This window comes from Rhinatrema bivittatum, chromosome 7 (assembly GCF_901001135.1).
Source record: "Rhinatrema bivittatum chromosome 7, aRhiBiv1.1, whole genome shotgun sequence".
In the NCBI taxonomy this organism is placed as follows: Eukaryota; Metazoa; Chordata; class Amphibia; order Gymnophiona; family Rhinatrematidae; genus Rhinatrema; species Rhinatrema bivittatum.
In genome coordinates this window covers 152754263-152770985 of record NC_042621.1, presented here as the reverse complement: position 1 = coordinate 152770985, position 16723 = coordinate 152754263, and the positions used below count along the sequence as shown (strand labels likewise).

Below are 16723 nucleotides of genomic sequence, written 5' to 3'. Positions count from 1 at the left end.
CTTGCCGTTTAATGCCTTCCAAATGGTCATCCAGGAATTTCACTATAGGGATGATGTCAGCCAAGGTGGAACTTCTGGAACTCAGCTCCTCCGTGACGTCCTTGAAGGGCTGCAGGATTTTTACCAGCTGACTCATGACTAACCAATCGTGATGCCCTAGGGGATTCTGTACACCTATGTCTATTGTACCAGAAAGTTCATGAAGGGGTGTCTGCAGCTCCAATAACCTCTCCAGCATCATAAAGGTGGAATTCCACCGGGTGGGAACGTCTTGAATGAGACGCTTCTGGGGCATATCCAAAGCAGTCTGATTTTCTCGGAGAACCTGCCCCGCCCTGACACTTCTGTGGAAGTGTGCTGCTATGTTCCTGCACTTCTGTATTAACCTACGCAGGTATTCAGTCTCCTTGTCCTTGGACTCCAAGCCCAAACCTGACTTCACTACCAGATGCAGAGTGTGTGCAAAACATCGGATGTTCTTAAACCGCCCATCGCTTATTGCCTTAACCATGTTTGCACCGTTGTCTGTGACAAAAAAGCCTGCCCGCGTTTTACTGTCTCGCTGGTGTACTTTCCAGCTCGCCAGCATCTTTCTGATGCATGCTAGAATATTGCCAGCGGTATGGGCATGGTCCGTCAGGTGGGTGTTCAGTAAAGCCCACCTCCACCCTGATGCTTGTTCAGTAATAGAGCTGCTGGCTGCCCCTGCCTCTGCCATGTCCCACCAGTGTGCTGTCAGAGAGAGGTAAGAGTGTGCAGCATTCATGGCGGTCCAGATATCGCAGGTGAAATGCACTCTTCCGTCTGCCTTACCTAGCAGTGCTTGCACGCGACTGACACAGTGCTTGTACAGGCTGGGGATGACCTTTCTACTAAATGTGGTTCTGGAGGGGACTTTGTAATTTGGAAGTACGACCTTCAAGAAACGTTTGAAACCCACATTCTCAACTAACTGCAGGGGCTGGTCATCAAGGGCAATCATTTCCCCAATGCTCCTGGTTACTACTTTTGCGGCTGCCTGCCTCCTACCCCGGGATAGCGTTACCGCACTCCACCCCATTTCCTCCATGGTGCATTGTCGCTTCTCCCACATGTCAGTGGGTTTCTGGCCTGCCGCCTGACTGCTAGAAGGGTATGAGGGCGTGGGCTGACTCTGCTGCTTTCCTACCACTGCACCCTGGTTGGAAGGGGAAGGGGTCCCCTGACGGAAAATGCTACCATCCCCAGATGGCAGTAATCTTGTTGGGTGTTGCCTCTTAACATGATACTCCATGCCAAAATTTGACAGATGTCCCAGTTGCTTGCCTCTGCTAATATCCCTGGCACAGTAATTACACCGAGCATAACGCGGGTCTTCTGTCACTTTAAAATGTGCCCAGATCGCAGATTTCTTTTGTGATCCTCCTCTCTTTCCCGCCCTGGGGGTGGATGGTGGCACTGGAGTTGAGGTACTACTGGGTGTGGGTGGTGCACCCACTGCACCCGGCGAAGCAATGCCAGCGGGGGCAACAGTCACCCTCTGTCTCCCTTCTGACAGCTCTTCCTCCTCCTCGATATCAGTGGAATGTCTCCCCTGCCGCAGATTTCTGGAGGTGGAGGCTAAAACAGGACTAACTGACAATTCTACCGAAGATTGCTCAGGTATAACATCTTCCGTTTCTGATGAGAATCCCATCCAAGAAGATTCTTCTTCTGAATCAGAAGCTAACAGTGCCAGCGCTACCTTGTCACCGCAAAGTTTTGCAGGACACTTCTGTCCCCTGGATGCTCTTGGGTGTGTAACTTTTGTCTGGCTAGACTCTGCCCTCCTCTTCACTCTCCTCCAAAACTACAGTGCCAGAAACAGGTGCTGGCGATTGCAAAGTTTCATGGTCTGATTTCTTTTTTTTTGCCATGGAACTGCCATCCCCTACAAAGACGTTTGATTGCGACAGTTGCCTTTTTACCTGTACTGGTGGTGTTGCGCTGGTGTCTTTTGCGGTGCCTCCGCTGCCATTCCCACTAAGTCGCTTGCATCTCCCTTTCCCTGACATTATGGATTTAATGTCAATGAGTACTAGTGGTAACACTGCCCACTGTCCCACAATAATAATGTTCGGTCAGTTTAAAATAACTAAATTAACAGACCCACTCAAGAAGAATGCTCAGTCTGTTTAAAATAACAAAATGAACGGACCAAGTCAAGGACAATGCGGTTAAGTCTGTTTAAAAATAGCAGATTGAACAGACTCGCTGAAGGCCAATCTTCACTCTGTTTATGCCCACTGCCTGCCTGGCAATGCACGGAATGTGTCTGTCTGTGTGTGTGCAGTGAGTGCACAGAGAACAAGCTTCCTTTTCAGTAGATATGAGGCAGGGTACTCCCAGCCCTGGAACTGCTGCCCACCCAGCACTGAACCACTCAAGGACAATGCGGTTAAGTCTGTTTAAAAATAGCAAATGTAACAGACTCGCTGAAGGGCAATGTTCACTCTGTTTACAATGCCCACTGCCTCACTGTCTGCCTGGCAATGCACGGAATGTGTCTGTCTGTGTGCACTGCAGTGCACATAGAACTAAAGTAGATATGAGGCAGGGTACTCCCAGCCCTGGAACTGCTGCCCAGTGCCCACCCAGCACTGAACCACTCAAGGAGAATGCTTTTAAGTCTGTTTAAAAATAGCAAATGTAACAGACTCGCTGAAGGGCAATGTTCACTCTGTTTACAATGCCCACTGCCTCACTGCCTGCCTGGCAATGCACGGAATGTGTCTGTCTGTGTGCACTGCAGTGCACATAGAACTAAAGTAGATATGAGGCAGGGTACTCCCAGCACTGGAACTGCTGCCCACCCAGCACTGAACCACTGAAGGAGAATGTGTTCACTCTGTTTACAATGCCCACTGCCTCACTGCCTGCCTGGCAATGCACGGAATGTGTCTGTGTGTGTGCAGTGAGTGCACAGAGAACAAGCTTCCTTTTCAGTAGATATGAGGCAGGGTACTCCCAGCCCTGGAACTGCTGCCCACCCAGCACTGAACCACTCAAGGACAATGCTTTTAAGTCTGTTTAAAAATAGCAAATGTAACAGACTCGCTGAAGGGCAATGTTCACTCTGTTTACAATGCCCACTGCCTCACTGCCTGCCTGGCAATGCACGGAATGTGTCTGTCTGTGTGCACTGCAGTGCACATAGAACTAAAGTAGATATGAGGCAGGGTACTCCCAGCACTGGAACTGCTGCCCACCCAGCACTGAACCACTGAAGGAGAATGTGTTCACTCTGTTTACAATGCCCACTGCCTCACTGCCTGCCTGGCAATGCACGGAATGTGTCTGTGTGTGTGCAGTGAGTGCACAGAGAACAAGCTTCCTTTTCAGTAGATATGAGGCAGGGTACTCCCAGCCCTGGAACTGCTGCCCAGTGCCCACCCAGCACTGAACCACTCAAGGAGAATGCTTTTAAGTCTGTTTAAAAATAGCAAATGTAACAGACTCGCTGAAGGGCAATGTTCACTCTGTTTACAATGCCCACTGCCTCACTGCCTGCCTGGCAATGCACGGAATGTGTCTGTCTGTGTGCACTGCAGTGCACATAGAACTAAAGTAGATATGAGGCAGGGTACTCCCAGCACTGGAACTGCTGCCCACCCAGCACTGAACCACTGAAGGAGAATGTGTTCACTCTGTTTACAATGCCCACTGCCTCACTGCCTGCCTGGCAATGCACGGAATGTGTCTGTGTGTGTGCAGTGAGTGCACAGAGAACAAGCTTCCTTTTCAGTAGATATGAGGCAGGGTACTCCCAGCCCTGGAACTGCTGCCCACCCAGCACTGAACCACTCAAGGAGAATGCTTTAAGTCTGTTTAAAAATAGCAAATGTAACAGACTCGCTGAAGGGCAATGTTCACTCTGTTTACAATGCCCACTGCCTCACTGTCTGCCTGGCAATGCACGGAATGTGTCTGTCTGTGTGCACTGCAGTGCACATAGAACTAAAGTAGATATGAGGCAGGGTACTCCCAGCCCTGGAACTGCTGCCCAGTGCCCACCCAGCACTGAACCACTCAAGGAGAATGCTTTTAAGTCTGTTTAAAAATAGCAAATGTAACAGACTCGCTGAAGGGCAATGTTCACTCTGTTTACAATGCCCACTGCCTCACTGTCTGCCTGGCAATGCACGGAATGTGTCTGTCTGTGTGCACTGCAGTGCACATAGAACTAAAGTATATATGAGGCAGGGTATTCCCAGCCCTGGAACTGCTGCCCAGTGCCCACCCAGCACTGAACCACTCAAGGAGAATGCTTTTAAGTCTGTTTAAAAATAGCAAATGTAACAGACTCGCTGAAGGGCAATGTTCACTCTGTTTACAATGCCCACTGCCTCACTGTCTGCCTGGCAATGCACGGAATGTGTCTGTCTGTGTGCACTGCAGTGCACATAGAACTAAAGTAGATATGAGGCAGAGTACTCCCAGCCCTGGAAATGCTGCCCAGTGCCCACCCAGCACTGAACCACTCAAGGAGAATGCTTTTAAGTCTGTTTAAAAATAGCAAATGTAACAGACTCGCTGAAGGGCAATGTTCACTCTGTTTACAATGCCCACTGCCTCACTGTCTGCCTGGCAATGCACGGAATGTGTCTGTCTGTGTGCACTGCAGTGCACATAGAACTAAAGTAGATATGAGGCAGAGTACTCCCAGCCCTGGAACTGCTGCCCAGCCAGCACTGAACCACTCAAGGAGAATGCTTTTAAGTCTGTTTAAAAATAGCAAATATGAGGCAGAGTACTGCCAGCCCTGCCTGGCACTGCCCAGGATAAAATGTACAGACTCACTCAATAAGAATGTTCTTTTTTTTTTTCCCTAACAAAGAATCTGTTCTGTGTTGTCTATCAAATCTGGTTCTGTTCTGTGTTGTCTATCAAATCGGGTTCTGCTATCTTCTCTGCCTCAGCCTGCCTAAGCCCACCCAGCACGATCCCAATCCCACCTCCCCACTGAATCGCTGAAAATGTCCGTCAGTCCTCGTGCTGCTGCTGCTTTTATAGTGCTGCTGGCTCGTCAGGAAATCCTCAGAGAAGCACGGAATGACAGCGCGATTCGCTGCATTCAGTGCTTCTCTGAAAAGGTGAACGCAGATTCGCTGCGTTCCGGTATCCATGCCGACCTGTCCCACCCTTTCCTGTGAGTCACTGAGACTCACAGGACAGGGTCAGACAGGTTGGCATGGTTACCGCAGGGGCGCCGCCATTTTCAGGTAATCCGGGGCTCCGAGCTCGAGTCGCAGGTAATGGCGGCGAGAAAGCGCGCGCATGGCGATTCGCCGTATCCGACATATCTATGTTCATTTATGTCGGAAATCTGCTCGTATACGCCCCATCTTTTTTTTAAGTTAAAAAAAAAATTTGAGTTGCGTTTTCCATATGCGGTCAATCCGAATGCACATCCCTAGTACCCACCCAATGAGGTAAGAAAACAAATCAACAGAGCCAGACAAATACCCAGGCACACTCTGCTACAGGATCATCCCCGCCCAAAAAAACCCCAGAATACCTTTGGTTGTTACCTATAGCTCTCAGCTGAAATCACTGAAACATATCATCAAGGATCTGTAACCCATATTGGACAATGATACCACCCTCTGGTCATGGGTGGCAAGCCTATCCTGGCCTACCAACAGCACCCCCAACCTCAAAGAGATACTCACTAGCAAGCATGACATCTACTCAGGAACCAGACCCTGCCAGAAACCCTGATGCCAGCTCTGTCCACCGCGGGCAGACTCAAGAGAGTGGCTGCAACGCTGCTAGAAGGGAAAGAGGGCACAGCCCGGCCACCAGCACCTGAAAGCAGCATGGGGAGCGTGCGGAAGGCGCTCCTGCCCCCCCCCCCTAAGGAGACAGGAAGATGATCAGGTAGGTGCTGGCGCCAATCCACTGGCCCCTCACTTGGCTCTCCCACCGCCTGGCACCTGCCCACCTCCACCGGCAGTCTCAAGAGAATGGCTGCAATGCTGCTTGAAGGGAGAGAGGGCAGCCCGGCCCCTGCCCACCTGAAAGCAGTGCGGGGAGTGTGCAGAATTCGCTCCTGCCCCCCATGGAGACAGGAAGCTGCTCAGGTGGGTGCCAACGCCAATCCATCGGCCCCTTCCTCGGCCGCTCACCTTCACTGCCGGCAGACTCAAGAGAGTGGATGCATCGCCGCTTGAAGGGAGAGAGGATAGCCCGGTCACTGGCACCTGAAAGCAGCACGGGAAGCATGTGGAAGGTGCTCCCGTCCCCCACAGAGACAGAAAGCTACTCAGGTGGGTGCCAGCGCCAATCCATCAGCCCCTCAGTCAGCCTGCCCACCACCTGGTGCCCACCCACTTCCACCGCCGGCAGACTCAAGAGAGTGGCTACAACGCTGAAGGTGCTTGCACTGACAGGCATGTGCCCTTTGGTGCGCGCACAAAGGAGTACGAGAAAGGAGCTTGTCCCTTTGTGCACGCCTGAAGTGACACCTGAAGCAAGTTAATTACAAATTCTATTCACAGCCATAACCTAGCACACCATAAAAGTGGAGTTGATTTGCCCCATTGAAACAATCACAGGATGAGAAAACCACCGAAATCAATAGAGAACGCAGAAAAACAAGCAAAGAGAAGAAATAAACCTGAGGTGTTGAATTGTTAACACAAAGCATATGATCATTGACTATGAATATGAAAGCTAATACTGTAAACCACTGTGATCTTCTTTTGGAACGACAGTATTAAAATGTTTAAATAAATAAATATTAACTGAGACAACACCATTGTGGGACCCAACATCATCAACTACAACATCCAGGGCTCATTCACCTGCTCTTCTTCCAATGTATACACTAATACCTGCCAGCAATGGTCCTCTGCTGATAACATAGGACATTATTAAATAAACACCCAAAACATAGCGGGGTAGATTTTCAAATAGCGCGATTTGGCGTACTTTTGTTGGCGCATCAGGCGCCAACAAAAGTACGCTGGATTTTAGTAGATACACGCGTAGCCGCGCGTATCCGCTAAAATCCGAGATCGGTGCGCGCAAGGCTATCGATTCCGTATAGCCGGCGCTCGCCGAGCCGCACAGCCTACCTCCGTTCCCTCCGAGGCCACTCTGAAATCGGAGCGGCCTCGGAGGGAACTTTCTTTTGCCCTCCCCTCACCTTCCCCTACCTAACCCCCCCGCCCGGCCCTGTCTAACACCCCCCCTTAACTTTGTCGGGGGATTTACGCCTCCCAGAGGGAGGCGTAAATCCCCGCGCGCCAGCGGGCCGCTAGCGTGCCGGGACGCGACTTGGGGGCGGGTCCGGAGGGCGCGGCCACGCCCCCGGACCGCCCCGGGCCGTAACCACGCCCCCGGGCCCGCCCCTGAAACGCTATGTCCCGCCCCGAAAACGCCGCGCGGATCGGGGCCACACCCCCGACACGCCCCCCTCGGAAAACCCCGGGACTTACGCGAGTCCCGGGGTCTGCGCGCGCCGGTAGGCCTATTGAACATAGGTGCACCGGCGCGCAGGGCTCTGAAAATCCGCCCCAGCATGAACAAGCAAACTGTGCGTAAACAAAACTTGCTATGAAAAAGGACCAGCAGCAAGAAGCAACTGTCCACCCCATGAGTAACATCATATCAACATCCACTCAAATCTCGAAGACCATGTTTTGCTTTGAACTAGCCTAAAATGTTTATCCAACTGCTTCCTATCTATATTCTCAACCTTGGAAATCTGTTTCACTAACCACCAAATTGACCCATCCCAGTTCCTTCTCTACCCAAGTACCTCACCCTGTAACCCCCCCCCCCCCCCAATGTGTACTAGCACATGTTACACCATCTAACCATAACAATGCACAGAACTATAAAACCGATGTATTTAAATAACTGATGTATTTAACTAACCGATTTAAAACTGATGTCTTTAATTAACACATGTACCAAATGCTGTAAACCGTTCTGATGGCGAAACCGAATAACGGTATACAAAACATGACAAATAAATAAATAAATAAATAAATACATAAATAATATAGTGACCTTCTTATAGCTCTGCAACCAGCTTATGGCTTTTTTTCGTATGATAAGCCCTGAGAAAGAGCTAGGGCTTTATAATCATGAGGTAACTTAAGAAAACAGAGTTCATAGATTCTTCAACGCGAAGTTATCAAATGCACTTATCTGAAAGAAGTCCACATTAACTTTTCTTTGTGTTCCGTAGTCAATCCGACACTACAATGTTTTGGAGCAGTGACTCCTTCCTCAGGGTGACTCGCATCTGTGTGTGTGGACAGTGGTGGACTAATCTCTGCGGAAAGATAGAAAGTCCTTTAGCTACCATTAAAAGTCTTTGAAGGTGGCTAGTAGATATGGAAAGAACACCTACTTGTTTCTGAATAATACTGGTCAATTAACTACTATACATCTCATAAAGATTCTCTTAGTAGTGCGGTCAGCTATCGCTAGACATCTGTTGTTGCAACATAAGTAAGTTAAATTATTACAAGACTGTATAATATGAAACTGTGTATTACATCTAGTATCTTGATGAATCGAGAGAAACTGGAACTCTGGATTCGCTGTACTTACATTCTCGGTGCTGTGAGCTACCTGTCATGGTTAGGGTAATGTGCCCTTAACTGACAAGCGGCCGCTCTCTGGACGCCATTTTTAAAGGGAATTTCACCGACTGACTAGATTTACAGCCAGAAATGATGTCAAGTGCTGCGTCACCAGTTTCGGTGTATGGCAGGTTACATGGGCTACATACTAAAGTAAACAATAAATGGGAAGCCCCATATTAGTCATATCAACGAGAACTACGCAATTTTATCATTTAGACCTGATGGTTCTATGGAACGGAGGGGATGGATGTGTTCCAAAATTATCCATGTGAAATCTTCAAAAGTATGTCCTGTGTTGATTCAATTTTGTACTGAGGGCGCCTTTATATCTTTGTTATTAATGCATCTTCTATGTTCTGTAAGCCGAGTGCAAATTTTATGCTTGATGCGACCTATGTAAATTTTCAAACATGGACATTGAAGAGCGTAGATAACATAATCTGTGTTACAATTTACATCACATTTCAAATCGATGTTGATGCCACTATTGGGGTCTTGCCATTGAGTGCCTCTATGTGCTTGTTCACAAAAGGAATGTTTGCCACATGGACTTTGTCCTTCCGTGACGCTAGGTCTTCTGTCTGTAGGTGCTGCTTTGACTACATATTGTTTAATTTTTGGACCTCTAGAATAAGCAAACATCGGTGGGTTTCGAAAAATGGAGTGTGGACTGAGAACATGCAAGTATTTAAGCATCACTTGCCCAACAAATCACACAGCACTTCAACATCTTTTCCGGCTGTCAATCTAGTCAGTTGGCGGAATTCCCTTTAAAAATGGTGTCCAGAGAGCGGCCGCTTGTCAGTTAAGGGCACATTACTCTAGCCACAACAGGTAGCTCACAGCACCAAGAATGTAAGTACAGCGAATCCAGAGTTCCAGTTTCTCTCGATTCATCAAGATACTAGATGTAATACAGTTTCATATTACACAGTCTTGTAATAATTTAACTTACTTACATTGCAGCAACAGATGTCTAGCGTTATCTGACCGCACTACTAAGAGAATCTTTATTAGATGTATAGTATTTATTTAATGTATAGTAGTTTATTTAATATATAGTAGTTAATTGACCAGCATTACTCAGAAACAAGTAGGTGTTCTTTCCATATCTACTAGTCACCTTCAAAGACTTTGTAATAGTAGCTAAAGAACTTTCTATCTTTCTGCACAGATTAGTCCACCACTGTCCACACACACACACAGACGCCGAGTCACTCTGAGGAAGGAGTCACTGCTCCGAAACATTGCAGTGTCAGATTGACTACTGAACGCAAAGAAAAGGTTTATGTGGACTTCTTTCAGATAAGTGCATTTGATAACTTCGCGTTGAAGAATCTATGAACTCTGTTTTCTTAAGTGACCTCATGATTATAAAGCCCTAGTGCTTTCTCAGGGCTTATCATACGAAAAAAGCCATAAGCTGGTTGCGGCACTATATGAAAGTCACTATAAATTAGACAAGTCCGTTTTCATAGCAAGTTTTGTTTACACACAGATAACATAGGACAAGCAGGTCAATCTTAAAGAAAAGAATAAATGGACATAAATCAGACATTAGAAATGGCAACATTCAGAAACCAGTAGGAGAATATTTCAACCTTCCTGAACATCCTCTATCTGACTTTAAGGCTGCCATACTCCTACAGAGAAACTTCAAAGGAGCACTCCAGCGTGAAACACTCTCTCCACACTATGTCCTGCCTAATTCAATGCCTTCTCTCTGTTCTGTATAGATTTTACCCATCTCTTGCACATCACTTCATGCATCTGACAAAGAACACTCTGTCCTTGAAAACTCATGATTTAATAAATTGGTTAGTCTATAAGGTGCCACTCGACTCCTGTCAGTGGTGCTATAGTAACTCACTTATGGGAAAAAAATAACATACCACAACTTGATCATAAAATTTAACAGAAAAAAAAAATATATATGCATCTAGAAATACATTCAGCAACTAATGAATCTATTTCAATTAAAATTTTATTAGAAAATTATTTATATATATTTTTAAGTTGATCCCTTACAATTCTCTGATTGCTTGGCGAGCAGACACATTACTCACAAATGCTAGCACATGCATAATCGTATCTGATTGGTTTATAGAGACTCTGGATTGTCCATTCTGTGTCTGTATGTATGTAATGTTATTTCTGACAACATAGTTACTATAAAACAATCTTATCCCATGTCCATGGGGTATTTCCTGTGTCTCTTATTAATATGGAGTCTCCCTGGGCAGCAAAAGTGCAAGTAAGTAGTCCAAAACAATGCAAAAATACTAAAAATAAACAATGTAATCCATGCACAATGAGCTTTAGAAATATTTAACAGTGCACAATGGATACAGATTTCTTGTAAGGTTTAGTGTGCCATGAATTGGTCTAATAGCTTCAGTATCTATGCACGTTATATCTCCTGACTGGCACTGTTAAGCCAAGGGCAACATCCACATTGGAAGTTCTCTTCTATACTCTGTATCTCTTTCTTATTATTATTTATTTTATTTATCATTATAAACTACAATTAAGTTACCCGCACAAGTATAAGGACTGCATAATTCTCAGTCCTTAATTCTGCCCTTTTCTCTAAAAACAAGTCTGCTTGCTGACCTCCAAAATCACTGTAAAATCATATTTTAGAAAAACAAGAAAAACATGCACCATTTAATCCCAATTACAAATAATGTAACAAAAAGTCATACTGATGATAGAATGTATAATTTGAATACATGAAAACCTATGCAGGTACAGATAAAAAACACAATATCAGACAAGATCGAACTAAAGACAGGGGTCCCCCAGGGTTCAGCACTCTCGGCGACACTATTTAACATTTACATGCTCCCTCTCTGCCACCTACTGGCTGGTCTAGGAATCATACACTACATATATGTTGATGACATTCAATTAATCCTACACGTTGAAGAATCAATTGAAAAAACACTGAATTTTGCAATGTTATACCTAGACATAATAAAACAACTATTAAACCAAATGGAACTAGTTATCAACATTGAAAAAACAGAATTTATACATCTGGAACGAAAAAGCATTGAAAGAATTCAAAATCCCATCAAACTTAAAAATGACAAATCAGTAGAGTTAACTGATAAAGCTAGAAACCTAGGAGTAATTATAGACACGGAACCGAGCCTTAAGCAACACACATAGTGAGAGAAGGCTACGCCAAACTAATGGTTCTTAGAAGACTAAAACCCTTATTAAATCAGGCACACTTTTGTACAGTACTACAAGCATTAATATTTGCTAGCACGGACTACTATAACACACTTTTCCTGCAAATACTACAGAACTCGGCTGCCAGAATACTTACCGGGAAAGGCAGAAGAGACCATATCATCCAAACACTTGCGGATTTACACTGGCTCCCAATAGAACAAAGAGTGCAATTTAAAACACTATGCACAGTTCATAAACTAATAAATGACGAAAATGCTGACTGGCTAAACACCGCACTACGATTACATGTCCCTCAAAGAAGTCTCAGATTGGCCAACAAAGCTCTGCTAACCATACCCTCAGTCAAAACAGCAAAGTTGACCCAAGTTAGAGAGAGCGCACTATCTTTGGCAGGACCATTATTATGGAACACATTACCACTAGAACTAAGACTAATGAAAGAATTAAAACTCTTCAAAAAAGGCTTAAAAACATGGCTCTTCAAAACAGCATTTCACAGTGAGGTAGCTGAATTAACAACACATACATACAGATGAAAGTCACCTATAAAAAGCAGAATTGCTCATTTTTATTAATTTTATCATAATTAAATATTAAATTAGAAAGACAGTATAAACATATGATTATCCTAACAATCATAAATGGTAACCACAACCCATTCCCCATTTAGAGTATATGATTGAACTATGTAACCATACAACACTGGCACCCTATGGATAATTTAGAAACCAAACCAAATCTATTTGTGCCTAACTGTAAACCGTTGTGATGGTGCACTACTAAACGACTGTATAGAAAAGTTGTTAAATAAATAAATAAATAAACTATAACAATCACTAATACAGCAGTTTGATTTGTGATAATATTGATGCATGTATTCCATCATAGTCACTGAATGTCAAAGAATGTCACTCATTAGTGAACCTTCAAGGTAGAAAGGGTATTATCTAGAATATCATGCTGCTATGCCCTTTGCTTACAGGTAAAATTTGCAGCTGGTAAGCCTTGCAGTCAGAATAAAGACTACATTATGAATGGCAGTGTGGACATCAGATCACGCACCTCGTATGTACGTGTCTTCTTTCCACTCAGCCCGCTGTAAAATTCCTTCATTGAAAAATGTTATCTACTAGACCCCTTTGAGTTTTGACTTTATGTATTGGTCTGAAATCTACTCCATTCTCCATGGTAAGAAAGACTATTATGTGCCTGGTAACAGTTACTAGATCAGCAAACATTTTGCCTTAGTTCTTATGACAGACACCTGGTTGGCTTCAGCTAACCTTATGTACAGGTCTCTTGTACTAAGATCAAATATTCATGTTTGAACTGTTGTGAAATGACAGTGTTATCTTGTACTCTGGATATAACCTTGTGATGATTACAAAATACAATGGGATTTGCTTTGTTTAAGATAAATTTAAACCATTACAATAATAGATGTAGCATGGCTTGGACTTGGTGATGGAGCAGGAATGTGGTGAACCAGTATTCCGTTTAAGTAGTGTGGGTGACTGGAATGATCAATTTAGCTTAGGAGGAAGAGAAGTGAGATATGTAATGTCAGTCATGTAAAGGAAAGGAGAGCAATGTTAGAGTGTTTGAAAGCATATTTCCATCCAGCTGCCTAATTGGTATTCTTTTAGAAATTTCTTCTGAGAGACAATAGTACATCCAGAGCAAGAACTGTTCCTGAATTAATTCTGCTTAGTCTACACAAAAGCACCTATAAAATAAGCTGATTCACAGAGAAAGACTGGGAGTCTTTCTGGCATCACTACCCTCACTAGATATATTACCACTACCAAAATCTAGGCAGATGATTAAGAAATACTTTAAAAATAAAAAAAAAGAATTAAAAACAATTCCTTAACATTCCCCTCAAAAAAATACAACAAAGATAATAATTCATTGGGTATTTTTAATACTAATATAAACAGGACTCTAGAGATTTTCTTCCTAGCACAAATGAAAGTTCTGCCATCATCTCACATCATGATATTCTCTACTAGTGCACCCAAAGCCTCCACTACTGACAAATATATTTTTGAATAAAAAAACAGTCTTACACAGTCAAGGAGACATTTATTTATGCATAAGATTGTGGCCCTCACTAAATACGGTGGATAGTAAAAGTAGATAATTTTTGGGTGATATGTACCAAAGCTCTGTTGAACTTACCTTTCCTTCTTTGGATCTGAGGGTACCAGGCAGTTGCAGTGCCCCACAGCACCAGAGTATAAGGTTGACCTTTGACTTGCTCTACCGTTAGAATAATTTTCCTTTGCTTTTGTCCTTTGTAAAGGTATACAGACTCTGCACAAGAAAAGAAGCAATTACTACTCACTGATATGGGATTTGCTAATACATGCAGCATAGCTGGTTGTTCTCTAATCCCCTGCAGAGCCTATCAGTAAATAGTTGCAGTAGCACACAGCTTTTCGATAGCCTCCAAGGAGACTGGGAGAAATGCTAGGCAAGATTTATTTGATACACTTATAGAATGAATTTAAAAAGATTTTACTATTAATTTAAACGTTATTTTTCAGGTTGAAGTTGTACAACACATGTCTACCCTGCATACCAAAGGGAGGATTTAAACTTACTCAACTTTTTGAGTAGAATAGGCTGATTTGTCTCTTTAGAAGATACTTGGCCATATAAGCTCTGTATTTTGCAACCATGAATAGGTACGCATATCTGCTCTATCTAGTGGGAAAGTAATGGATTTATAGATCAAATTCTTGGGGAAAGTGAGTTTGCTTACCATAAACAGAGCTCTCTGTAGACACAGATGTGGGTGATATCATCTGATGGTGCTAAATGGACCACTCTCTCTGAAGCTTTTGCTCTACTGAGCATGTGCGGTAGTTATTGTGAGAACATTACCTTGTGAGCCTCTCAGTCGATTGTAGGGCTTAATGCAAATGAAGTAGTCAACTCTCCAGGAAGATGGGTGGGTACTAAATATGGCTAATTCATCCTGCTGTCTGCAGAGAACCCTGTTTACAGTAAGCAAACTTGCTTTCTCCATTGACAAGCAGGGCTGAATTAGCAATAACATATGGGGAGTCCTAAGATGAGTGTAGCATTGCACAGCCCTTAATGAATACGCAATTTGGCTCCTCCCAAGGAAAGTGCATTACTGGGTGAACAGGCTGTGCAAAACTGCTTATCCAAAGTTACCATCATTCTTTGAGGATTGTCCAGACAGTAGTAGGACATAAAGGTATGTACAGATGACCAAGTTGCAGCTATTCAGATGTCTTTGGTAGAAACAGCCTTTAGATGAGCAACTGAAGTTATTTTATTTATTTATTTTATTTATTTATTTAAAAACTTTTATATACCGGTATTAGTATGCATACATCATACCGGTTTACAATGTAACTTTAAAGGTAGAAATTACAATGAACAGGGAGGGCGAACAAGGAGGAGTATACAAAGAGCAGGAGGTGGAGGAATTAAAGCAATAAATAAAAACTGCAACGGACTATTTACAGGAATATACAAGGCGTAGGCAAGATACTTGCAGAAGTCGGTGTACTTAATCAGGGTAGGCTTGTCGGAAGAGCCATGTTTTAAGGTTTTTTCTGAACTTGGCGTAACATGGCTCTAGCCTGAGAGTGGTAGGGAGGGTGTTCCATTGTTTAGGGCCTGCAATGGATAGTGCACGGTCCCTAGTAGAGGAGAGGTGGGCTTTTTTCAAAGGGGGAATGGAGAGGGTGCCTTTGTTGACAGTGCGAGTGGGTCGTTCAGTGCGTATAGGACGAAAGGGTTCATCCAACCAATTGGAATTGTGCGAGTGGATGGACTTGTGCACTATGGTTAGAATTTTGAAGAGAATTCGGGATGCGATGGGGAGCCAGTGGAGTTCTTTGAGTATTGGGGTAATGTGATCAGCTTTCCTTGAGTTGGTGATGACCCTGGCGATGGCATTCTGGAGCATTTGTAAGGGCTTGGTGGTGGAGGAGGGTAGGCCAAGGAAGAGGGCATTACAGTAGTCCAGCTTTGAGGAAAGGGTGGCTTGGACGACGGTGCGGAAGTCATGATAGTGGAGGAGGGGTCTGAGTTTCTTCAGGATGTGAAGCTTGAAGAAACCTTCTTTGAGGATGGAGTTGATCTGTTTTTTGAGATTGAGTTGTTGATCTATGATAACCCCAAGGTCTCTTACTGTGGGTTGGGGTGTTATGACGTTGAAAGCTGGATCGTTGGAGATCGGTGGTTTGGGAGGGAGGTGAGGAGAGATAAGGAGCAGCTCTGTTTTGGAGGAGTTTAGAGCGAGGTGGATGTTGGTGAGGAAGTCATTGATGTTGGCAAGTCATGTGTTCCAGAAGGCAAGGGCATCTGAGAGAGAGTTGTGAATGGGAATGACGATTTGAACGTCATCTGCATAGAGGTAGAATTTGAGGCCGAGGTCTGTGAGGAGCTGACATAGAGGTGTGAGATAAATGTTGAAAAGGGTGGAGGAGAGGGAGGAGCCTTGTGGGACACCTTGAGACAAGGGATAGAGTGTGGAGTTGGCGTTTCCTATCTTGACGGAGAACTTTCTGTTAGATAAGTAGGATTTAAACCATAGTAGGGCTAGGCCTGAGATGCCTATTTCGGATAGCCGGTTGATGAGGAGGTTATGGTTGATGGTATCAAAGGCAGCTGAGATGTCGAGTAGGGCGAGGAGGTAACAGTTGCCTCGGTCCATGCCTATGAGTAAGTGGTCCGTGAGGGAGAGCAGGAGGGTTTCTGTATTGAGGTATTTACGGAAGCCGTATTGGGCTGGATGCAGAATGTTGTTGCTTTCTAGATATTCTGTAAGTTGGATGTTTACAATCTTTTCCATAATTTTGGATAGGAAGGGCAGGTTAGAGATAGGGCGGAAGTTAGCGGGGTCTTTAGGGTCT

General features: G+C 44.5%; 1 protein-coding gene across 4 annotated transcripts in view; it reads right to left on the bottom strand.

Annotated features, from left to right (window-relative positions):
• SHLD2 (shieldin complex subunit 2) overlaps positions 1-16723 on the bottom strand; it is a 202111-nt gene that overhangs the window by 41303 nt on the left and 144085 nt on the right. For all 4 annotated transcript variants that reach the window (XM_029609425.1, XM_029609427.1, XM_029609428.1 and 1 more), the window contains one exon: positions 14007-14141. In XM_029609425.1, coding sequence (XP_029465285.1) covers positions 14007-14141 — 135 coding nt within the window. The remainder of the gene's footprint in view (positions 1-14006; positions 14142-16723) is intronic.